Source organism: Cuculus canorus, chromosome 5 (assembly GCF_017976375.1).
Source record: "Cuculus canorus isolate bCucCan1 chromosome 5, bCucCan1.pri, whole genome shotgun sequence".
In the NCBI taxonomy this organism is placed as follows: domain Eukaryota; kingdom Metazoa; phylum Chordata; class Aves; order Cuculiformes; family Cuculidae; genus Cuculus; species Cuculus canorus.
Window position 1 is genome coordinate 17,849,964 of NC_071405.1, and position 26,778 is coordinate 17,876,741.

At 40.0% G+C, this 26,778-nt stretch overlaps 1 protein-coding gene across 1 annotated transcript in view; it reads right to left on the reverse strand.

Moving 5' to 3' along the window:
- Positions 1 to 792: 792 nt before the first annotated feature.
- The window catches only part of SPTLC2 (serine palmitoyltransferase long chain base subunit 2), an 81,302-nt gene continuing 55,316 nt past the window's right edge, over positions 793 to 26,778 (reverse strand). The window contains exons 10-12 of the mRNA XM_054068418.1: positions 14,251 to 14,386; positions 12,045 to 12,174; positions 793 to 6,933 (exon numbers count right to left, since the gene is read on the reverse strand). Of these exons, the coding sequence (XP_053924393.1) occupies positions 6,814 to 6,933; positions 12,045 to 12,174; positions 14,251 to 14,386 (386 nt within the window). The 3' untranslated portion in view covers positions 793 to 6,813. The remainder of the gene's footprint in view (positions 6,934 to 12,044; positions 12,175 to 14,250; positions 14,387 to 26,778) is intronic.

Below are 26,778 nucleotides of genomic sequence, written 5' to 3' on the forward strand. Positions count from 1 at the left end.
CTGACCTCGGCTGCCTGGCAGGGACAGACGAAGTCCAACATTTCTACAGCAGCCTTAGCGCAACCCCACAACTCACCCGGGCCCCTTTGTGCACCCACAGTTGCCAACAGGACTTGAACCTCCTTTTCAAACACCAACATCTGGTTTGTGCAAACTTAGGCCTGAAATGAATGGAAGGAAACGTTTAGAACGAGCCTTGGACTGCAAGACAGATGTGAGGTCAAGAATCCCATGTGAGATGGATCAAGAAGCCTTTTCAAACATCTTATTAGCAGCACGACAGCTGATAGCAGCCCAGCACTCCCTGCGCTGGTGGGAATCCCCTCCAACAGCAGGGCAGCAGCCTGACTTCTGAGCAAAGTTCCATGTCAGGAACAGCAGTCCCCGCTGCAGACCTGTCTTTCCAGAACAGAACCCGCTTCTCCAGACTGTGCAGTTCCCATACAAAGGACCCAAACCTGGCAAGAAACGACTAAGCATCCAACTCACACACAAGGTTTCTGGGCTCTGGAGTCCAAGGCCAGATGGTGACACTGACCTATCTGAGGGTCAGTGAGATCTCTATCTGAGATCTCAACCAGGCGATGGTCTTACCCAGCCATTTCAGTATGAAACTCTTGTGTTGTGCGTTTTGGTTGGTTTTGGGTTTTTTTGGTTAGTTTTGGTTAGGTTTTTTTTGTTTTTTTTTAGGGGGTGGTAGAGAGATTGGGAAGAAAAGGGAAGGTGGTTTAGTCTCCCTAAGAGGGCAAAAGAAAAAACTCACAATATAGTTTTTTTTTTTTTAAAGTCTTTATTATGCAGAACATAGAATATATTTGAATGGATTCTTTTTCCCAAGCAGTTTTTTTCTCCAGTGTTTTTTTTTTTTAAACATGCATTATAACCTTCGTAAAGCCAATATACCACCTATTTATCTTTTCCCTGCCCACAGAGCATCCAACTTCATGTTAATCCCCAGTGTAAAAAAAATTAGACATCTGGCATAAAATATTGGGTGAAGCCCATTTAAAAATTTTATCTAAAATGTCTTATCTACAAAAAAAATCCAATATATATGTACATTATAGCAACACAGAGGCATAAGAATACAGTGCAATTTCAGATGAAGTGCTGTGACTTGGTAATTCCACCCAGGGCTTGTGGAAATGTGAGCCACCATTGGCTTTGGGCTGCTAGCCTAAAGCCTCAGGCTCCAGTGTTCCTCTGATCTCTCTCAAACTGGTCTGAAGTTAATAATATTGCGAGGCTGGCAATGCATTTAGCTTAATATACCATTAGGGGGTAGCAGAAATACTGTCTGAGCAGGATGAGATTTGGAAAAATCCCCAAATGCTCTACAGTAGTCAGATGGTTTGGAATACGTTTCACTTTGCCATGGGTATTTCTGGAACAGCACCAACCCCTGGCATACTCAAGTGAGACCTGTTCATGTGTTGTTGAGGAAATTAATTTGCTAGCTGCCACTGCTTCTGAAGTCCCTGACCCTCTCAATAATTCTCTCGCTTTCAGCAGCACAGGAACATCAGTGCAAACAACTGCACTACTTCTGGCCTTTGCATAGAGGCACCTCTTCTGCTCCTTAAACAGCTGCTGCTTACCAGGGTCAAACACAAATTGAGTTGAAACTCTCTCTCCCAAGTAAACAGCAGTACATATTGCTTAACTATGGGCACAGAGTATTCTTTCATGGGTTAAACTCCACTGCATTCTTCAAGATCAGTTTTAATTTCAATTCTTCATACCAAGAGTCACAGCTTAAGGCCTTCAACACACCACAGCTGCCATCTCCTTCACCCAGCCCCTTCAGGGGGTATAAACACAACTGCCCAATGGCTGCACCAAACGCTTCTCTGTAGTGGAAGATAAAGCACAATACTTCACACAAACACTTTATGGTTGTGCTCTAGCTTCACATCCACATCCCTAAAAAGATGAACAACTGCAAAGCTGGCAATGTTTACAGGAATCATAGAATCACAATGGCATCAGAGTTGGTTTTGTTTGTTTGTTTGGTTTTTTTTTGTTTCTCTTTTAAAACCATACTCAAATTACACACGTCAAATGACTGGTGCCTCTCCCAAACAGTGGTCTAATACCACTTGGTTTTCAGGTCCAGCACCAAAGCCAGCAATGCACCTGCTGAGGGGTCATACTAGGCTCTCCCAGACAGCTCAGTGCTTCACTAGTGTTAAAACAGAACAGACCATGCGTACCTCAGATCTCTATGCAGAAGGTGCCACCCACACACATCCCAGCATGCTTGACACTTTCACAGGCTGAGTATAAACTGTAAAAAATAGATATGTATAAACTGTACATATAAACTGTAAAAATTTTGATTGGGCATTGTATATTGGGATAAATCTCCCCTGGTTTCCTCCTCTGCAATGTGGCAAGGGAGCTTATGCATGGCACTCTAGATCCAATGCTGCAAGGTGTTCTCCTAAATGAAATGGAAAGCTCATGCTCACAGCTTTCCTCCAACCTTTCTTATGATCTGTCTGAATGGATAACATGGCTTCTGGATGAGCAGACAGCTGTAAGTCAAATGCTTTTCAGAGGTAAAGAAATTAAAATTTGCACAGAAGGAGAGGAAGTATTGGTTTAGTTGGTGTGGAAAAGTTTTAGAGGAGTGTCCCTTTAAGCACTGAAAGTTGCATTCCCGTCTTAGGGATGCTTGTTCAAGCAGACATGGAAGATCCCTTTACAGCTGAGAATGTGATGATTGCCCCTTTTCTCCATCTCTGCTGAGTCGGTACTTCATCCACAGCACAGGGCTGGGTCACTGATTTCAAGGCCACACTCCTCTTTCCTGCTCTGTGTGAAGGTGCAGGTCTGACAGTGGGTATCACTTCTACAGTCTTAGAGGAAACAGCAAGAGGAGGATCAATGATGCAGTTCCTTAACTGAATGACTTCATCATGATAAGATGTTCAGTCAATTCACTCTTGAGTCTTTGCCTAAAGCAGAAGTGTGCTACACCAGTAACCAAAGAACAGCTCTTTAAGGATACTTCTTACAAGGGAAAAAATAGAGAAACTAAACAAAGTAAAATATACCATATACAAAGATACTATACAAAACTTTGTGTCTGGTGAAAAAAACCAAAAAGCCCTGAATATTTTGACACAAAAAATACGTGGTTTCTTCTCTGCCAAAGAGCTAAATGAAAGTTCTGAATCAGGCTCCTTAAGACAAAGGTCTGCTTGGGAAGGGCATTTACTAACAAGGAGCAGATCTCTCTCTTTGCTGATGCTCGGTAATAGGAGCTTCTCAGTTTAAGAATACAAGAATATGGCCATCAGCCTTGAAAACAATAATGGTTTTAAACTCTTTATTCTGCTCAGCAGAGGCAAAAATCTTTCTTGCTAAGTTCTTCAGAGAGGTACTGGGAAGCTAACTATTGTAAAATTAAGAGTAAGTTTAGCCAATGTACATTACAGGGCAAAATCCTTTGTTCAAAAGTAGCCTTCATTTTCTTTTGAATTTTGCACCTCTTAAGAAATACCAGGAGTCATTTTCAATTAGAATGTCTCAGAAAAGTTGGCAGGGACTGAAGTCTATTTCTTAAGCAGTTTTTCTTCCTTTGTGATCTCTCAAGATTGGTTCTTTCATGCACTTCTACTGCCAGGACAAAAAGGAGACAGATTTCTGGTCAGTACATAAATATAGCAGCAATCCATCCTACATACCGTGACAGCATACACGCTGTAGGTTTGTCTCGTACAAACCAGCAGCGGTCTGCTCCTTCGGTTGTGGCAGTGGATTTTTTTAGTAGATGTGAAAAGATTTTCCTGGCTTTCACGCTCGGTGAATTACTGACTTAGAAGTGTAATGTCTTGGACTTGTAACTTCTTACTTTTTCAGAAGCAGCTTCAACAGGTATCAGACTTTGGCAAAAGAGGTTGCCCGGAATAAAAACATCCGGGGGAAGGAGGAGGGGAGTTGCTTCCCCAAAAGAATACGGAAAGGCTGAAATGTAACCAAGCAGTCTGCAAATGCTACTAACTACCTGAATGATTTCTGAAATGTCTTTGCAACCCAGAATTCAAAGTCATATCCAGACAGCGTGACAGCAGAAAGATACTAAATGGCCGAAGTTCAGCATGAAACACTTTCCTCAGGTACAAATGGAATCCCAGTGGGGACCAGCAATTTAAAACACTGACAATTTCAGAAGTGTTATACAGGAGTTATCTAAATTGCTGAGACTTAGCCAGATGTTTTTCTCCCTTCTAAAGACAGGCTGCCCTAAAACTGAATCCCAGAGACAAGATTAAGACTTGAGACTTGTAGAATCTACAGTAATCCACTCCTTACAACACATCACATTTTCAAACTGACTTGACTATGCAGCAGACAAAAGCACGCTGTACATTTAGGAATGCTCAAAACTGCTCCCTACTGACCCATGCTTATGCCTTCATGCTGGTCAGTTTTGTCTGAGCTTAAAGTCAACAGGACCAGGGCTGTCCACCATGATCAAATTAAGAGGACCAGGACTGGAATCATGTTTCCTACTGCAATCCCAGAAGGAAAAAAAAAAAAAAGCAATAATTCTTTGAGGTAAAGCTTCTTGAAGTCAGAAAGCAAGTCATCTGCTGGAATGTTAAAGCTAGTCATGGGTAGAACACAGGCAAGAAAGTAAGCTCATGTAATTTCAATTTACTCACTCCATGGCTGAACAAGTGAGACTACTCCATAGCTATCAAGGCTGCACATACAGGTTACAGACTTCTTGGACCATGCACTCACTGAGCTCTAGAAGGTGAGCAGATGAACACTAGTGGACTAAGACAAACAATTACCTGGACTTATTTTGAAACAGTCAGTTTTAGTTCTTTTCATCCAATTAAATTTCTGATATGCAATGGTAAAAAAACCATATCAATGTTTTGAAGTTCCATTACGTTAAAACTGAATAAAAATTTGTAAACACATGAAGAGAGATACAAAATAAAATAGAAGCCAATTCTGCTTTAATTCACCAGATGTATTTGCAGAAGTGCTTGGTTCTAATGGCCAAAGCGTTCCTTTCCTGTTTACTGCAAAGTGAACATAAAAGAACTTTAAAAAAAATCATCGTTTTGCAGCATCAGGCAAATGGCTTTGGGCTGCACTCTGCTTTAGCATTACAATGAAAAATCTGCTTCAAAAAGCTCCAGTCACCTGCAAATAGCATCATGTTAACCCAAGCTGAAGAGCTGGCCCAACCTAAATGACATGATGTTAAAGGTCTACTATCTTTGCAGAAACCCTACATGTCCAACGTATAAAATACAGAAACAAACTATACTGCAACTGACTCCTGCTATAAAATTTTTGGTACCTCTTCAATGATCTATTCTGTTCACCGAAAAAGTTCAAGATGCAATGACTAAGTAGCAGAAAACCTCCAAGGTGTGCTGAAGCAAAAGTGTCTACTTTAAACTTTGATAAGATAGTGTGGAACTTGCAAATCAAGATTCCAGACAGCAACTGGCTCAGTGAACATTAATTTGATCTCACAGTAACAGAAATGCAAAATAATAAAGATGTCAAACTAAGTGCAATTGTGAGGACGTTCTCTGTTCATGGAAGGCTACACAGACACGGAGCTGCCAACTGAGACTGTTGGCTAGCTGAAATGTATGATACAAGATCCAAGACGTCTACACTCTTCACATAAAAGCCTTGCACAACAAGGCCAGTGAAGAACAACTCGTATGACAAGAAACGATGAATTAACACGGCAAAGGGTAGCAATCAGTCTTTTACAGATCTGCATGAAATAAGTGGTTCTCCTAATAGTCATCCATTTTACAGTCCTGCTTATTGAGGGATTCTGGTCTTAAGAAACAGAAGGCTTGCTATGCTTTACTTAATACCAAGAACACCCTTCTAGAACTTAGCAGTTACTTGTTCATGGGTTTATGATATTTCTAAAGCAAGAGAAATTAACCTGCAGATGACAAAGCAACAAACACTAATCGGAACACTAAACAGAAGTATGACAGAAGAAAGACAAAACACAGACCATTTAAAAAAAAAAAAATTAACAAAACCCCTCTCCATCACTTACCCTACATCAAGAGGACAATTAGTGTCAAAACCAGGAGACAATCTGGTATTCATACTGGGAAGCAAAAGAGGCTAGAGTCCCAGAAGTCCTTCTGCCTGTGGTTTACAAAACTAAATAATGTTTGGGAACAATGGTCCTGTCAGTGACATGTCAACAACACATTTATTTTAAAAAGGCTAAATTCAAGTTTTAAACACAAGTAACTGCAAAAAAAAAAAAAACACCCAAAAAACCAAAAAACCCTTTGGTTGATTATCCATCTTGTTAAATATGTCAAAGTTAGCAATCAACAGTTTCTCTAGGAAGTCTCCAATAACACACAGGTCAGCTCATTCCTTACTGGGAAGGTCAGACACCTAGCAGTGACACTGGAAATACTGCTATGCCAGCGTCACACATGCTCACGACATCTCAGCCAGCATTTGCGAGGCTAATGGTGCATACAAAGTTTGAGCTGATCAGCCACAGCCAATTTGGGTTGCTGTGAACTCACTGAGACAAATAAATAAAAAAGCAACAAGAAAAAAATAAAGCCAAGCACCTTTAGGGCCAGACCCTGAAGACACAGGAATCAAAGCTTTTTTTTTGTCCTCTCCCTATTTACAAAATGCCATGTAGAGTTGATGTGCCCACTTCAGTACTGTGAGGAAATGTCTTATGCTAAGCAGTCATAAGTGTGTTGTTCAAGGACGCTGAATGCCACGGAGTGTCCCACGCGGTGTGTCCCTCCCGCCAAAGGACATGGAGGGAGTTCAGTCTTCTGTTTCTTCGTATGTTGTCTCGTCAAACGGCCGGTCCAAGAGAGGTACCAAACGGTGACGGGAATATTTCAGTTGCAAAAGGTCCCCAACTTCATTGATTTCTTTTAAAGCCTGAGAAAGAAACCACAGTAGGTCAGCAGAGGAAGGATGCAAACAAGCTACCATCACATCTTCCTTTTTGCATGCCTGCAGACCACTCTGACAGCCATTTTACTTAAGTGAGATTTTACCGTGCTAGAAGTCTGTAGCTTCAGAGGTGCACGGGATTTGGTTTTGATTTTAGCGTTCAGAATTCTTAAGACCAAGTGAGCAGCACCAGTCAGTCACTCAATCAAGAGTGATTCTGCATCCAACATGACTACAACACCAAGGTAGGATCATAATATCCAACAATGTTAACTCAAATTTCACAGTCATCAAAAAAAAAAAAAAAGCCATGACTATTCATAGACAGAAAACCCAAGAACAATGTTCCTACCTTCTTGGAGATAATAAAGGTGAAGCAGAAAAAAAAAAGTATGTTGAGGTTTGACTTCTCTTTATGTATCATTCAGTACGAAGACATGTGTTACTATACCATCTCTGGCCTACTATATTTTTTAAGCTGCAAGATAGCGAAATGCAAACTGCAGTATTGTGCTGACAAGTTCTATTGATACATTTGTTATATCTACACTTGTTTGATTTGCATTGTCCATATACAACTAGAAATGCAAGCTCTACATCATAAACAACACCACATGGGAGGTTTTTGCCAGCCAGTCTAAAGAATAAAAGAAAGTTACTCACTACAGGCTGCCCAGGGAATTTGTGGATGCCTCGTCCCTGGAGGTGTTTAAGGCCAGGCTGGATGGGGCCTTGGGCAGCCTGGTCTAGTGGAAGGTGTCCCTGCCCATGACAGGGGGGTTGGAATTGGATGATCTTCAAGGTCCCTTCCAACTCAAAACATTCTATGAGTCTACGATTCTACTCTGCATAGTATCCCAAGCATTTTCTCCTAAGAAAGCAAGCCCCACTGACTGAAGTTGCCACAAAGGCAACACTGAGGGAACCGATGGCCCAGAACACTGCTAGTGAGCTAACAAAACCTTTCACCATTTCAACTGGAATGCAAATGTTATTAAGTTTACCAGAGATCAAACATCTACTAGCATAAGAAATGAGGCAAGTCCCAGCTCTGTTAATCTTACTTTCTTCAAATACTCTCTTTGATAAGACCCTAGCTCACAATAGGTTCGTTAAAAGTCAAACCTTAAGCCTCACTACATTTCTCTACCTAACACTCCTCAAGTAAGGTGTAAAATAAAACAGTTGCTGCAGACAAATCTGCAACAGCACCTGATGCCAATTATCTTACATAGACAAGTGACAAAGAAATTAGTTCAGAAGACTTCCAAGTCCAATGTAACTTTTGAACTCAAAGGCTGGCATTCTGCGCTCCTTTGAATTGTAAATTTATTCAGATAGGTACATTCCTTCAGAATGCCACTAACTCAACATTAATGCTCCAATTTTAACATGTTCTGGGTCAAATGTCTGTCTCTTGAGAATAGTTGGCAGACGGGGGTTAATATCCCTACATGCTTTTCCTTCCTGGATAGATAGTTCAAGTTTTTGTTTCTTTAAACACTGGCCCCTCATGCTTGTTATATCTGGCAGCAAGAACCTCTCCACTCTAAAATCTGGGGGAGTGACAAACCCAGAAGTTGGACCTGGGTAAAAACAAAACAAAAAAGCATGGGCACAATTTGCCAGGGCTTTAAGTAAAGATCCCATATGGAAACAATTTAATATTGAATTTCTGTTGAAAGAGTCTGTTAACTGTTATTCTTGAATGCAGATTTAGGATTTTATTAATTTAAAACAAAAAGGATCATGTGACCAGCAAAGACTACAAAGGAAATGGCACTGGTGAACTCTGACTTCAGGAGAGTGTAATATATTTTTCATCACTGAAAAGAAAGCACCAGCCCACAGGGATGCAGGTTATGAGGGACCTCACTCTGATCCTGAGCCAAATATTTTCAGGCAAGGAAGTTTTATTTACATAAAACGGTTAAAACTGTAACTGAGAACTGTTCCTCATCATGTGTGTTTATTTAATAAGAACAAGGAAGCATTACAAATATCAGCATTTACAAGACAAGCTTCTCTTCCCCATACTCCAAACCTGGATAAATTTTGTTTAAAAAAAAATTGCCCTAACAGCCCTAGTTAGCACCCATGAAAACACAGAAGGGATACCAAGTTCTCCTCTCTGTCAGTGACTTGAAGAAGCTTTCCGCCAGCTCTCTCCAAGTCTATTAATTTCTTTTTTTCCCTCTTGGATATTGTTGCCACAGTTAGCAGAGGGATAAGATCTGAAGGTTGCCTTAATGATTAGCTGCCTGAAATCAAATCTCTTTTCACTACATCACAAGAAAACACAACACAGTCACTGACACAAAGACACTCCTTATGAACTCCTCTTGCCAATGTTCCGAGTTCAGAGTACGCAGCTGTTTTGAACCTTAAAGTGGATTACACTAACTTGGACCAAAGCCTCCACATACTGAGCTAAATCAGGACCTCTTCATTCACTTCAAAATTCACACCTCATTTTACCCTGGATTAATTTTCTCAGGCAGACGAGATCTAATAAATTAAACAAGCATTTCCTCGATTGAGAGCATTTAGCACCTACAGCGGTAGTCTAGAAATGAGCCCTTAGAGTTAAATGCACAAAACTTAAAACATTTTCTGGAAAGCAAAAAGACTTGTAAGTGAATTGACAGGAAAAGAGCTTTTTTTTAAGCACAGTAACAAAAGTTATAGATTGGTTTTTGGAAGAGAGCATGTCTAGTGCTTATGTAGACCCTGAAAGAGCAGGTTGTTACAGTAAAGACTCCAGATAGTCACTAAGAGAGGAGACCAAGAATTTAACTGGCAGCAAGACTGCGTGATTGCTCAGTTAGAGCCAGCACATCAAGTCTGCAAACTGAGCTACAACTGAATCTGTGCAACAATATGATTTCAGAAACTTCAGTTTTCTTTCTTTTCTTTCCTCCTACCTACTTCCCATTAATTCTCCCATGGCCACCTGGCCAAAAGTTACTGCTCCATCATTTCTGCAATGCACTCAGTTCTATTACCATGCTCTGAGCCAAGCCTGTGATACTATTAATTTTATATAGGAGGAAAGGAAGGGGAGGGACTTATCCAAATAAACCATTTCAGAATTTTTATTTGGAACAGAAATAACTGAATTGGGATAATTATGGGAAGAGTAGAGGACAAGCAGCTGGGGAGGGACTCTAAACAGTCTGTTGTTGGAGTGTCAGGGCAGAATCTCTCAGATCTTACAAGGCAGAAACAACTTGGAAGCAGCAAGTGCAACACCAGAGATACATAGGTTATTGAACTAACACAGAACAACACTACATATACATTACCAAACTGCATATACCACTTCCTTACTATTTATACTGGGCATTGATTCCCCCTTGACAGCTTCATGATGACTACTCTCAATCACCTTCTTGTCCATGATACATCTGGAAATAATTTCAAGGATTTTTTTCTCCATCATCTTCCCAAGGATCGATGTAAGGCTTCTCAACCTGCAGTTCCTCAAATCACACCTTTGCCCTTCTTGAAGTCAGTGGTGACATTTGCTTTCTTCCAAACCTCCTCCACCATTACATTCAAAAGGTGATAATCAAGAGTGGCCTTGCAGTGATAGCCAGCTCTGTCCCTGCACTTGTGGGTGCATCCCATCAGGTCCCATGGAATCATGTATATTCAGTTTAAGTTTTCTGTTATTTGATCCTCATTGACACCAAGGCTAAGTCTTCAATGCTACATAGTTTTCCACTGACCTTGTGGGTCCAGGATTCCTAAGGGCAAGTTTCATCAGTAAAGACTGAGGCAACAAAGGCACTGAGTATCCTGGCCTCTTCCATGTCATCTGTCACTTGACCCCTATGCTATTCAGCAGCAGCCCCACATTTTACTCTGTTCTTCCTTTTGCTACTAAGAGTAGCCCCAACATAAAAGCCTCAACTGCTGCATTTCAGTTCCAGGTGGACTTCAGCTTTCCCGACCTCATCTCTGCATGCTCAAGGCTGTCTCTATTTCCCTTCCATCACCTGTCCATCTTACATGGGGCTCTTTTATATGCAACACTTACATGCTTCCATTTTATGCTTTTGTTGGTTTGTTCATCTATGCAGGCTTTCTCACTGCATTTGCTCTCCCATAAGTCAGGATGGACAGAGTGTGAGAATCAATCAGCTGTCCTGAGCCCCTCCTCTCTTCAGGACCAAATCCTATGGGATTCTTTCAAGCAGGTCTCTGAACAGGACCTAGTCTACTCTCCTTAAGTCCAATGTTGTGACTCAGCCTAGCTTAGGTTCCAAGTCACAGAACAGCAAAGTGGGAAAAAATCCACAATGGAGAACTCTGACAGAGCCAAAGGCAGCCTATGCACGCATTCATCAAACAACATGATTCAGAAGACTCAAAAGAGAATGTGGTTACCATACCAAAGCACAGTAGGGTTAGTGGGCTTATTCATATAATTCCCTTTTCAACTACCTTAATCAGAGAGTAACTTCTATGCTGAATTTTTAAGGCAGCAACTGTGATGCAGGCCTCCATTCCTGATGGAAGACATTTAGTGCAGGCGTGAGTCAGCAAGACATTGCATGTGGCACAGACTCATTTAGGACAGGATCATTTAAGATACACTGCTCTGAAGCTGTAAATAAGAACTGGAATAGTAATCTTTGGGATAAAAAAAAATCTCACTGGTAATCACGTGTTGAGGTTTGCACTTGCTTTTGAGAAGAATACAGATGTTTTGGGGGTTCTCAGGCTTCTTTTTTTCTTACCTTCTGCATCTACAGCCTGAAGAAACAATTTTTTTTTTTTCCTTTTAAAAGGTTCAGTAGAAGGTAGAGCCTCTTAAGAGAGGAAAAAGCGTTATCTCAAAGGAATGAGACTTCCTCTCACATCATTTAAAACAGTTAAGGAAAGTTCCTGAGATTTACTGTAGGCACCCATTCTACATTGTGAAGCAAGGAAAGAGAGGTGGAGTCATTGCCAGCTCTGCTACACAATGCTTTGAACATTAGGTTCAAGTAGTTTGTGTACTAAACAGTGAAACAGTCTACAAAATATAGACAATTGTTGTATCTGTTAATAGAAGGCATGAGCAAAGAAAGACAAGATGAGACACTTACTGTATCAAGCATCTCTTTGGTATGAGCTGCAGACAAACAGAATCTGGCTCTGGACTCGATGATGGGGGTGGCAGGGAAACCCACAACCACAACACCAATGTTCCGTTTCAGCATCTCACGCCCAAATGCACTGCCAGGAAGAACAAGGAAAATTGTCAGAATATCTGTGGAGGCAAAGCAGCAGCAGTAGCATGAAGGTCTCGGTATGTTAACCCATACCACCTTTTGTTGAAGCAAGCCTGTTAGATCACAATTTTGGAGTTTCCAGTGATTTCTTTTAGAGGAAGAATACCTGTTCACAGTAGCCTTTTTAAATTCAGTCCCAAGGTGGTCCTCCTCAAAAGATTTCACTGTATTAAGTTCTAACAAAGCTGAAAGATTATACATGGCAGAAGCTGATCTTTTAGCAGGATATTTCTGAATGGGTTTGTAACCTAAGCTTGGAAATCTTACAGATTGCAAACAGGGAGTTGGTCTTAGTAGTCTAAGTATACAAGGAATCCCCCATGCTCTAATTCCTCAAAGTAGATGCTTCTGTAGTTTCAAGATGGTTTGGTTTTGCCAATTTGATTCAACTAAAGCGCGTTATGGTGTCACAGAAGGTACCACTTCTTAAGTGTCTGTCTTGGGAACCAACGAGTTGCCACAGTAAATTGAGATAATCTAATCTGACACCAAGTATTTTTCTCTCTTCATACAACTCTTCATACAACTGAAACACAGCATCTTCAAGAAAACAATTTTTTATTAGGCTTAAAGAAATTAGCAGCTGTGACTTATGTGAGGAGACACATGAAGATCTATATCTTCTCCATAATGGCAATGCAATTATGAATGTTTCTACAGGCCACAGGAAATGGTTAGTGCTTTCTGAACTGTCCTTAAGTTCATTGCTACTTCTGAAGACAAGTGGCTTATAAAGATGTACAAAATTACCATCCTTTTACTAGGTTTACATTTTCTGCCTTTTACTTCTTCTACAACTATTTTCCTTATAAATAGGTGCACCTTGATACACTTAATTTTGTACCCATTTAGTACTCTTAAATCATTTTAAAAACAGACTACAAGAGACAGAGAAAGGATGAAGCAGACCCAAGGTAGATCCTAAGGACCAACTCTCATTACAGCTCTGTGTTCTTGCTTGTTTCTAAGTAAGTTACTGGCTCAGCTGCTCAGGTAATAAACATTTCCATGAACATTTATAGGGAAAAGATTGTACTGACTGGTAAAGTATCTGTGCGGTAAAACCAGAACGTCCCTGTGTGCTGGATGGCTCACACTGCACACTCTACAGCACTCATGAAGGCTACAGGCATTTTATATTTGTTTATACTGAGAAGGGTGGAGGAAGAATATCTACTAGCCTCATGCAGAGTGCTGGAAGATGTTTGTTCTCTCACAAAACCACAGTGCTTAGCCAGACTGAAGCCTCACTGAGCTAGAAGAGCACCAGAAGTGTTCAGTATGACTTGAAATGAAGCTATGCTTTCCAAATTCAAAAGTGTCAGTTGAGTACTGCATTATACGCAAACAATGTAAAGCAGCTATCAAAGCCAAGTTGTCGTAGAAACCAGGCTTTTACGTTGCATTTTTTAAAAAATATATACGTTATATTCCACTTGCTGATTTTTAGCTTTAATTATCCACACAGCAGCCCACATGTTCATAAGCATTTATAAAGCTATGTGTTACAGTTCTATTAGCACAATAGTAACACCTGAGCTATTAAATCCAGACCTCTTAAAACACTTTAAATTCATCAAATACAGGTGGTTGGGTCCCACTGTGTCCTGTTTTCCCTTTGTTTAATTTTCAGAGCTCATCTGTGGAACTATTCACTGCTTCTGATCCAGGAGCTGGTTGAAAGATTCCTCCAATGACTTTTATTTCCATTCAATTTCAGCTTCTCTTTGGCACACGTATACAGTTTACATATACATGAAATGAAAAAAAACCTCCAACTTTTAAAACATGGTATGTGGTGGTAAAATTGCTTCCTTTAAGTGCTTTCTTGCTGACTCAAGCTACAAGCCCTGATTTTCTCAAGATCACTTCTAGGAAGTTTCCATGTTTTATAAGACTCAGTAATGACCGTAAAAGTAAAAATCAAACCAGTCTTTTCTTACATTTAGACAAGTCTTAGTATTCTTGTACCATTCTATCTTTAAAGATGATGGATGGGAAGTTTTTGTGTTAAACCTACCCAATTTTTGCTGGCATGTACAGCATCAGAGGCACAACAGGAGAATCTTCATTTCCATAGATGATAAAACCCATCTCTTTCAGTCGTCTCCTGAAATACCTCGTGTTTTCTGCTAGCTGCTGCACACGTGCTTTCCCTAGAAAAGAAATTTAAGATAAGACTCTGAACGCAATAGTCCTAAGTCACACCTGTAACTGCAACACAAGACCTTTAGCTAAAGCGCAGACTATGAATGTATCACTTGTGCTTATGGAAGTGTTAAAAATTAAATGCAAGCCAGAATTCACACTTTCTTCTCCCTCATGTCATCAGGGTTAACTACTTCTTTTCTGATAAGGATGTAGCTGAATGGACTAAGACAAGTATAACCATCAAGTCTAAACATTCTCTAGGTTTTCCATATCAGGTTATCATCAAGAGGTACCTGGAGTAACAGGATAGTTACCTGCTTTTAAACAAAAGTCAAAATTTGCTTAACATTGACTGGTAACTGCGTCTTCAAGACAAGTTTGCTTACACTTTGAATAATTAATGGAAACACATCAAATCAGCTGAGGCTGCTTTCCATGATTTATCCTGCTTGTCTGTATCGATGGAAATTACTATTTTTCCTCCTTAGATCTGCTTGCTGAGCTGATCATGTGGCTGCTCCCCAACTTCTTTGGTAGAAGTTATCTAGATTTGAATTAAAAAAATTAATTCTCATGAGCCAGCTCACTTCAAACAAGCAGTAGCAGCCAATTTATCATGTATTCAGCCAATTCTGTATTGATTTTTTATTGACATTGTTCAAAACTAGTATACAGGATATTAGAGAGTGCATATAATTTAAATATTCCAGCTACTCAGATACAAATAGGACAACCTATTTATCAGTTCATTAAATTCTAGCCTAACATAGTTTACTACATTTATGTGTTGTCCAGAAAAAGATACACAACATTGACCTAAGCAGATGATAATGCATTTCTGATCAACTAGTACTCTAATATGCTTAAGAGGTTAAACTATGTCAATGATGAGACTATGACAGGTAACATTTATAATTACTTGTCTCTGGCCCACAGAGTATATTTCTGGATAATTGATTAACCAAGCACTGCCTTCATCAGATGGGTGATTCATATCCTGAAGCATTAAGTGTATAGCAGCGCAGATCCATGCCACATAGTGAAGTTGGCTGCTAGACATTAATTATCCTCCTTTAAAGTTGTAGATAACATAAGGTGATTAACTAAAAGGAAGATCAGACCTCAAAGAAACACCCACACAGCTATGCTCCAGGCCAGAACAAATGTAATTTTAAGAACCTATATAGTTTTCATTGCCAAGAGTATTAGACATTCCACCCACAACCATGCAATCAAAGGCAACAATCCCATCAAAGGCAAAGCATAAGAAAAAAGGATGAAACCTGTTAAGTTTGCAAAACTTGGCCTATCATTAGTGGGCAGGAGCCAGTATTTTTAACAGCATTCACTGCCATTTAAGGCATCTCTCCTCTTCCTCCCTTAACAGCATTATTTCTTAATCTTTTCTTCCCCAGAGTTTCTGCAGATGCCTAAATTCTTCTTCCTCAAAAAGCAGTAACATTTCAGTAAAACACAAAGGCATCTTGTGCTTATGAACTTATTTTTTAACTACATCAGATCAGATCCTCTAGTGAAGACCCAGCTTTCTCTTACGGTTTAAGGCCATTTACTTAGTTATTTTGAATACCACAGGCTGTATAGTGAAGTTGGAAAAAATATAAACTCCCAACAAAATGAAAAGAAACAGGCCTACTGCAAGATACTACAGATAGTGCGCCAAGTGCTACTACTTGCACTTGTAACATTCAGACAATCAATAAAAACACATTAAATGTACACAGCAATCAATGTGCAGAAAAAAGCTACTATGGTCCCTTCTGAGAAAGTTGCATCTGCATGTCTCCTATATAGAAACACACAACTTTTGACAACACTTCAAGCCAGTGATGTACAATCCCATCAAAATAAGCACAATATTTCACTGTGAGAGCTATAAGGTAACATATACAGCTAGATACAACTGGTGTGAATAGCCCCTCTCTCACGATAAGGAATACAGCTTCTCCCATACATTCTCTCCATGCTCCCATAAAGCATGGAATTTACAGTGCTTCAGGCAGAAGGAACTTCAGCACACCTTTATAGTCTTCCCCTCTAAAGTCACACACCTACCCAAACTGCTGAGAGCCTTCCAGGCTAAAGATTAAAGAGCAACCTTAATTTGTAGTTGGCAATCGCTTCACAGTCTTCCTTAAACTCTTTCCCATAAAGACTCTATGATTCTAGATTTGTCCTTACAGATTGAAGACAGCTTTGAGATACAGAAATGTTTCATGCACAAATCTTTCAGTTCTCCAGAGATGTAATCACCTACAACAGCAACTAATAGATTTGGAAGACATTTGCCTTGTTCAGATTTATGGGACTCAAAAGCCTCTCAGTTTTTGCTCCACTCCAGAATCATCAGTCAATTTAATGAAATTATTACCTCTCTAAAAACTCATCACAATGGCTACAACAATATTACTAGGAACTTGAAAACTTATTTAGTGGTGTCTTCTCACTACCCACCTGTCACTCCATTCTTCTGAAGAGAGCTGTAGTCATGGTGAAGCAAAACACTAGGAACTGAACAAGAGCTGGGCACTGGTTCCTTGTCCTTTGCTTTCCTTTCTCTCTGCATTCTGTGCAACTACTTTTCTCTGCACTTAAACTTTAGTCCACTTATTCCACTATAAAATCCCAGACCTGAAGAATGATGCCACAAGCTAATCGAAAGAGGTTTGCAAAATCGTGCAAAAAGCATTCACCCACTCTTCAGCTCTGTTAACATCAGCTCAGTCTCACTGGTACACGCTAGCATAGCAGGTTAACTTCCACTACAGTTTTACCACGTTTTCTGTGACCACAAAGGCGAACCAAGCAGTGCCTGGAGACAGCAGTGACTGTACTGTGTACCAGTGCTAATACCACTTGCATCCAAACAATGCTTGAGCATTCAGACAGCATCTCAAAATCCCTTCCCATCACAAATGTCATCTGAAGCTCAGAGCTCTGTCCATGTCTGCTCCACTGTAGGCCTAGAAAGCCTGCCAGGACTGCAGTGATCCTCCAGCAGCTGACTTTCTTGGCAGCATGCAACTTCATTTTAAGACCACGCAAAGAAGGCCGTCTCAGACACCACCCTGCCAATTTTTCCTCACACAGAAGTTGTGCAATGATTCTGGTAACATCCTTTCATCTAAGAAAATGGAATGTGATGACCTTCAGGGAGGGAAGGAAAGGGGGAAGAAAGGGAGGATTACTGGAATTGAGTTTTCAAAATGCTGGAAAACTTGAACCCCTTATCAGATCAACTGATCTGAAGTCCCTTACGGGTCCTGTAAATATCTTAAGCTACTGACAGACCTATACTGGAATTACAAGATTGACTAACAGCAGCTCCTTCGCTTCTGTACTCACTTGCAAATTCACTGCAGTCGTAACATTGCTCTTGCAATTCAGTACAACACTTCTTTGCTTTTAGCAGTCTGGATATTTAGTCTAAAGCCCACATTTATCCCCCGAGGAACATGTTGCCATAGTGCCAGAAGTAGAAGTCACATGCCATCTAAAGGAAAGAAACACTCTCCCTTCATCCTCCTCAACTCAGAGATGTAGTTATGTGGATTTAGCAGAGAAAGAAAAAAAGAACAGAAAAGAAATGCAACAATTGCATCTGCTTGGATAGCTAAGATGGGATGAATATTTATAGCTGACAGTTTGAGACAAGAAACATGCTTTTACCTGACATAACCTTTTACCAGTCCAAGATAATAGGCAGTCACTTTAAATTGGCATTGCTCATTTTCATATCAACATTCGTTTTACTGTACAGCTTAAGTGCAGAATACGTGGCACAGAGCTGCAGCCCTCCCATCCCATGTGGTACTAACCACATGTGAACTCCTAGATCAGGAGCAGCTTTGCTGAGAAAATCACTTGGAGCTCCTCTCAAACCTCCACTCTAAGGCAAGGCCTGTAGCATCATGGTTATCCGCTCTACATGGCCAAGAACCCCATCTGGCAGAACAGACAAGTCAGTCAAGTTGTAGTTTCTGCAGAAGAAGGGTTCGGTGACACCAGCTGAGCCCATACAACAGGTAATGACTGACTGATTAGTATTTCTACCATGCTTCCAATACTTAGCACATACCTTCTAATACAAACAGAAAAATTGTGCCCACTTCTAAACAAGCTTCAAAAGATGGTGCTTCTAGATTTCTGCTGAGGGAGAGCATTTCTCTTTTCTGATATTTTACGATATGTAAAGAGTGGCATATCAAGTCTCATAAATACATAACAAGGAATGCAATAATTTTAAAAACTGCAGTTAGCGTCTCCCTGGAAAAGTCCCACCCAAAACCCTAGCAAAAGTGCTCAATTATGAATCTAAAGGCACATGAGATGCATATGCTCCTGAAACCCTAGTGGAAAGTAAACTAGTATCTCTGCCAGGACAGATTCCCACAGGCTAAGAGAATTATACTACTTCACTTGTCAAGGCCTCTGCTTTAGAGGTCATATTGCTCAGACAGACAAACCTTACAGTGAAAACATTATCTAGGAGATAATTTCTTCTCCAAGAGGAAATTTAAGTAAGTTGACACTTCCCATAGTTATCTGCAGAATAAAAAAAGAGGACGCACATTCCACCACATCAGATCTAAAATCCACTTGTAACAGGCTTATCAGTGAGGCATATGAACAGAGCAGTTCACCTTTATTTAGTTTCACTGCTCTCCACATTATAGAATCTGATGCTAACACTCACAGTCTAAATGGTGCGAGGATTCTCAGACAGCCCTTATTTGCAAAAGGCAATTTAATAAATGCACAGCAATTAAGAACTTTTGCAAGGCTAGGAAGAACAAAGTCTTTGAAAAAACAAAGAGAAAGCCAGATACTTCTTACAGCAGAGATCCATATAACATCTCTAAACCATGTTAAAACAACTCATCTCTACAAAGAAGCCCTAGAATTTGTGGAAGTGACTCTAGTATTTGTAACCTTCCTGTCATCTATTATGGCTGATGAATAAGCTATCATAGATGGCATTGGGCTCAAAAGAAAATTTAGTTTAACCAGGATGTATTTGTAATTGCCCCCCTCCTGTGATCTCTAGGCAGTAATTGGAGAGCAACCACAAATCTGTCCTCCTAAACAATGCAATACTTCATCAACAAGGCTTCTTGAGAAATAAAACGCTTGTTGCATTGTACACAAACAGACTACCGACTGACATCAAACTCCAGAGGAACAAATCAACTTCTGATGGACAAAAAAACCTAAGCAGGATTTTATTTGCTTGTCATACTAGGGATCACTGTCACCTAGATCTAAAGCAAAGACACTTGGCACAACACAAAGGAAACTCTATGTTTACATTTTGAATTGATTGTCATAAAGGCTTCAAAGCAACATAATAGGACACATCTTTTAAAATAGTTCCTGGAACAGTTAATTATATGAGCAAGTTGCAAACTGCTCTTGTTGGTCAACAAATACCAGTTCAATGGAAAACACATCACACTAGATAGCTATCAAAGTTACTACGTATTCTCTCATTAACTAATCTAACAGTTGCTCAGCACATTAGCTTTAATCTTCCAGTCTTGATTCCACATATGTTTTTTGTTGGCAACAAGGACAAGAAGGCTAAACCAAGCAATTTCATGCCTTCATCTGGCATACCAGTTGAAGGTCAAAATCTTTGGGTTTAATGATTAAAGATTTAGAATAAAGGAAACACTTCATATGAATACATTGCTACCCAATACATGCAGAATCATTCCACTTGTGATATGTTATTGCCCCGATTACTCAGTCTCTTCATAAAAGCTCAAGCTGTAACATAGTATGGCATCCTTGGTTCCAGTTTTCATTATGCAGTCAATGAAATTCAAATGTTTAGTAGCAGAGAGTTGTAAGAATTTCGTGCCGATTTGTGAAGATGTATGCTGATAATAGCACACCGCCTCCAATAAGACTCAGTACGTATTAACAAGAGGTAGGTTTTGTTAAGAAGACTGGCTGGCACATGTTAAAGATATTTTAAATCACTGCAAAAAGGAAAGACGATTAGGGCGAGTTAATCTTAATATCAACTCCATTAGATAAAAACACTCTTAATTCTTTGCAAAAGAGTACTTTCACTCTCTAGTGTAATTTGTTTTGCCTTGTTTTTCAGGCTTGTACCATCTTAGAAACTCTTGCTAGTGCAGAGGTATTGGAGGTGAGAAGCATTATATTGCCTATTGACAGATGTGCCATCCCTAATTTGCGGCAGAATAATTTCTCTTGGTTCAGTCAAGTGATTTCTCCTGGAATAAGTTTACTCTGACAAAAATACCATAGTTTTACTTTAGTAAGCATGAGCTCAGCAGGAATACTTTGCTAGGTGGGCTGTTGATGTTGTAGGACTACTTACCTGGGCAGGTTTCTTGTTCTCTCCTGACAGCCACAATCTAGGGAATTTAGTAAGTCTTTTTACTCTCTTGTACAAAAACTTTTCCAAGACTAAACAAGTTAATTTTTTGTTCTTTTTTTAGAAGGAAAAAAATAATAAAATCAAGCTAACTAAAAGAAAGTACTTGGTCAACTAAGAGTGATCACAAGGATTGCAGTAGCTCTGTGCACATGCATGTGTGAAAAGACAACGAATGAGCAGATCTCGACCTGCTTTTTCAGGAAAGAATGCTGAAAGGCATTTTATAACCTGAGCAGTAATGTTTACCAACTGCTGCTATTTACGTAAGTAAAAATTGAACCTCCAAATCCTTGTGTGGAATAAAGACAGCTTATGGAAAGGGTATGTTCTGTAGTATCCACCATTGCTCCTAAATGACATGCTCAACCTATAATCCCATTTTATGGAAATCCCCGACCACGCAACTAAGATTTTTATCAGACACGTATATAATCAAACAATTACAAAAATAGTAGAATAGCTGACTATTACTGAAAACAGAAGAAAAAAAAAAATCACAATCCACTATGAAGGCACAGAGAACAGCACTGCCGTCATGTCCTGCTCCCCAAACAGAAGATAGGGTGGCTAAATACATCCTTCACAGAATGGATATGGACCAGGCTGTAACATTTCATGGTTGCTTCTGAGAAGACCAGCATCAATGACAGTGAAGATAAAGCACCCTTTCATTAGCAGATGGAACTTTTTCTCCATACACCGTGCTATCAATGGGCCAAAGAGAGAAAAACAAGCGATAATATCTACTTCAGAAAGCCTGTATTTTCAGCCATTTGAAAGTGTTTAAATCAAAGTAGGCTCGTGATGAAAACTTGGTTACATATATCATTCTCTAGAAGTTTGTTTCTTCAAGCCAGAATGACACTATAATATATTCAAGCTTGTAAAATTTTTCCACATTAAAACCACCTTGTTTTTGCAAAGGCTTACACTTCCATTCTGTTTATTATTCCTACATTTCTGTCTTTTAGTTGGCTGTTTCAGTGGAAGACATAATTCAGCATTCTCTGTTTTGGAAACAAGCATTTTTCAAGTCTCAACCAGGAATCCAATGTTCTTCTGCTGATTTAACAGATTCTCCACTAAGCTTTCGGAAGCTAAGTGGCCTCCCAGGGGCTTATAAAGATCTTTTGCAATGTTAACATAATAAGTCAAGTTGTTTTCTGGACACTATACTTGTAAATATCTCATCATTAAAAAAATGCAACAGACAATTCCTTTTCTGAGACGGCATAAAAGCACTACTAGTCTTTTACTGCCATGAACATGCTTTTCATATAAGACACAGAAGATTCCCCTCTTTAATGCTTTGCCTGAAAAGCACGAGTCAAGCATGACTTCTAACGAAATTTGCACAAAGAAAAACAGCAAAACATTTTCAGATTTGCTAAGTAGTAGAAAGGACGAGCTCAACTTAAGAATACTTGACTGGAAACAAGGATCAGGTTTGAAACAAAGTGGTATCTATTTCAGGGCCACAGCAAGTAAAGCGAAAACTAGATAACGGAGATATCAGTTCATAAAATTATGAAATTTTAAACTAAAAAACAGTGGAAAATTGAACAAAATTAAAGTTCAACACTGATTAAATGGCAACATTTTTACTTTTTAAAGAGAGTTACACTAAGAGAGACAGGGAGAACACAAGGCTGTTAAAAATGCTGTAATAGCTGGGACATGGAATGAAAATATCTGCCAGAGCTGATTTTAAGAGGCTTGTAACATCATCTGTCAAATAGTCAATAATATGAACTCACATCCCAAGGCAGAAAGGGAGATAAAACCAATTTACATGCATAATCAGGTCAAAGGCAGCACTCACCTACATGATAATGGAAAGGTCACTTCCTACAGCAAACTGTTCTTTCTGCCTCAAAAAAAACCCACCCCAACCTCAAGACACAATTAAAAAAAAAAAAAGTGATTTACAACAGCTAAAAATCAAGAGGAAGTTTAAAGCAAAATTTTCCCTGGTTTCTTCTGCGAGATTATACTACAAAAGCCAACAAGGAATCAGAGTGAAAATTATTATAAATTCTATACAGTTTTCTTATCTTGTGGAATACGTTTCCTATCTCACTGTCCAAGCTCCAGGGACAAAGTGACTCCACATCTACTGATTTGCCTCCTCTAAGTTTGTGCATGTGTGCACTGCACCACTGCCAGTATTTGCTGTAAGAATTTTACATTCTATCTCTCAGATGCCAGCCACAGATTTTCATTACAGCTCTTCAGAAAAGCATTATATATAATTATACAACGTGACCCAAGATTGCACAGAGATGTATTAAAGTGTAGGGGTCAAAATACTATATTACCCCAGTTTTACATCATAAAGCACCAGCTAACACAGATGAATGCCAAGAGGGCCTCCCAAAACAATCAGAATCTTTTTTAAAAAAAGTAATTAGAATAATTCCTTAACTCAGTGCTACTGTATTACTGCCCAGCGAAGTTGCAGTTGCCCCATGCCTGGAAGTGTTCAAGGCTGGGTTGGACAGGACCTTGGGCAGCACGATCTAGTGGGACATGTCCCTGCCCAAGGATGGGGGTTGGAGCTGGATGATCTTTAAGGTCCCTTCCAACCCAAACTATTCTATCATTCTACTGTTTAATAACTCAAACTCTAGTATTTAGCAAGCCCGTCAGAAGAGAGGAGCAACTCACTCGGTTTTTCCGCAGCACTGCTGGGGGATCCATGTTTAAAACAAACTTGGAAATGGTTAGTTATACTGGGAAGAAGCTTTCTGTCTATAGAGTGGGGTCCCCAGCTGGAGCGCATCTTCCACTAGGGGCCACTGCTGCACAGAGGGAGCCCTCGGGCTGCGGTACCCGGGTGGCCGGGGCTCCCCCAGCGCGGCAGCCACCGGCTGGCAGGATGCCTTCTCTCCAGAAGCCCGTCCCGCATCACGGTACAGCCACGCCCAAATCATCCAGGAGACGCTATGGAACCGCTAACGGGACAGCTGCGTCAAGTTATTTATTCTTCTGACACACTTGCGTGCTTCCCGAGCTCACTGCTCAGGAGATAAACTACAAATAGAGTGGGAGGTGAAGCCCGGTTTAAGAGCCAGTGCGCTTGAAATCATGAAGGAGGAAATCAAAAGACTGCTGAGGGCTCGTGTTTGTTGTCCATATGGCAGCAGCATTAGCCACGATTTATTTTAGGAGAAGCAGTGAAGGGCTTGGCTTGTGGCCATCCAAGTTAACCCCATGCCTATGGCTTTTGAACAAGGCTGTTCACAGAGGATTTGCTTAGGTTATGTAGGTACCGAGTATAGAGCCACTGCACAGGTAATGGCAAAAACGCTCAGTGTTTTAAAGGAGAAAGGAAAACAGCTAAATTTGATTTAAAAAATTGGCTACGGTAAAGTCAAGGAGATTCAGAAGTGGAAAAAGGAGGAAAGACAAATTAAGGCTGATGTTCTTGGCATTGAAAGATCTCCGAGAAACAAAATTTATACTAATACCAAGTATCTGTCACTGCATTTGCCATCAAGCTAAACAGTTCCAGTGGAGTCTAAAGGCACGCCAAAAACCATCTGGGTGCATGCATTGTGTACTCATTGAGTTTATATATACTAGTGAGATTGAAGCCTTTGGCATATTCCGAAGTCCACAGGAGTACTTTTCGATTTGCACTTTCTGGTTTTGTTCGCAACTATCAGATGCATTTAGAGAACTACAAGTCAGTCTGCTCATACCATGAACTTCATCATAAAGAGATGCAGCTCTCACCATGAAGAGACCAAGTCTCTTTATGCAACTGCAAAGATATGACCTGTTAAAGAACTACCATTTAAAATATACTGACTTAAAGGTTTTAAAAGGACTTTGTTGAGTGTGCAGTCATAGAACGATTTGGGTTGGAAAGGACCTTTAAAGGTCATCTCATTCAATCCCCCTGCAATAAGCAAGGACATCTTCAACTACACATGTTGCTCAGATCCCCTTCCAATCTGACCTTGAATGTTTCCAGCGAAATGCAGTATCTACCGCTTCTCTGGGCAACCTATTCCAGCATTTCACCACCCTCACAGTAAAAAATTTCTTCCTTATATCTAGTCTGAATCTACCCTCTTTTACTTTAAAACCATTACCCTTTCTTATACTGCAACAGGCCCTACTAAAAAGTTTTTTCCCCATCTTTCTCAGAAGCCCCCTTTATGTATTGAAAGGTCACAACGGAAACACTTTCCCAGAAGATCTTATTCTTAAAAATAACACACGTTCCAGGGTTTAATAGAAACTCCACACTGGTTGCCACAAAAGAACTTGACTGAATAGGCTACACACACACTCCAAACACCACAGAGGTAGCACTGCCCAACCTTGTAGCCAATAAAATAGTACTGGCATTAACAGGATAAGTATGATTTCTTCCAACTCCCCCAATCTGTGTATTATTTGAACTGCCAGTTTTCTAGAGCAGTAATGATCTCTGTACAGCAGTAAGCACAACAGACTTAGCTCATGTCAAAGGGTTTTTGTGATATGGTGACAAAAAGATGTTACAAAATGACATGGTAATAAAATCAGCTAAAATGGCTGCTCACTTGTGCACAGCCATGACAGTATTCTAATTATTTGATTAGTCATCTTTTGCCTCAAACAGCAGGCTTCATTATGTGAGCAGAGAGACTTTGAAATAAGATACATGTGTAAAGGAGACCAGCAAGAATAAACATTTTAAGGCATTAGTAAAAGTAGTATTAAAACAAGTTGATTTAAACTGAGCCAATGTTTATCAAACTACAGGAGACAGCTTTTTCTTTTTTTCTTTCTCTTTTTTATCTGATAAACCAGTACAATGCTACTGACACCACAGAAAAAAACCAACCCAGGTTAACAGACCCTCCTGTCTCAAATCTGGCCAATGCTGGCTCCTAAAAACAGTGTAAACTAAACATTTAGAAACAGTTGCAAATACATAAAGTGAGTAAATTCCATTAGAGGCGTTTAAAAATGCTGAAACTTAAATTATTACTCCTTAGTCATTAAAGCAAGATTACAAATGTAACTCCAGAACTGCTGAGCTAGGGCCACATAACAGCTTGTTCATGGCACAAAACAGACTAGTTGACAAAGAATGTCCCCTTGAATCTTGGCTGCTTACCAATTAGCACATTCTTTGCAAGTTTAACAGAGCTGTTCTAGACATGAGCATGGTTCAGCTCCATACAATGCTTTGAATGAACAGCTCCTGAGCTCTGCACAATCGCATCTGGGAGTACCTAATGTATCTACAATCTGTCCAAGAAATGAGGCTCCAGAATTATCTTTGCCAGCCCAGGTCTAGCTACTTGCCATGCTGTATTGGCTTGTCAAAGACCATGAGAAGGAATCTCAGAGGACAAATCAGCTTCCCCAACCACATGCTGGAAATGTGCACAAGCGAACAGACATCAGCTATGAGGCAGCAGGAATTGATACCATTAAGAAGTGTCAATGCAATGAGGCCCTTCTAGGAGGCATCTTGCACAGTGACTCTGGAAACATCCACTCCACACTCTTCCCTATGGTCCAACAGCACTAGAAGAGGCATTTGTGGAATGTAAAATAAGCTCTTCAGGTTTATTATTCTCTGTGCACATATATAAATGTCCCAAGATACTGAAAATAAGGTGCTACTGCTACGGGAGATAACAGTTGCACTTTTCATAAAATCCCTTAGGTTGGAAGAGATGTCCTGAAATGAGCCAGTCCAATTTGCCTGCTCAAGCAGGGCCAGCTGGGGTAGGTTGCCTAGAACTGTGTCCATCTGGGTTTCGACTATCTCCACAAATGAAGATTCCACCACCTCTGGAGTTTTCAACCTGTTTCAATGTTTGATTACCCTACAGCTGCGGTTTTCAGAAACTCCTTCCCTCTCTAATGAATCCTAAAATTATCCAAAAAAAGTTATCATTCACTAGAAACAGAAAATAGCTAAAATTACCCACAATAATTCAGTTCTACCTTGTAATT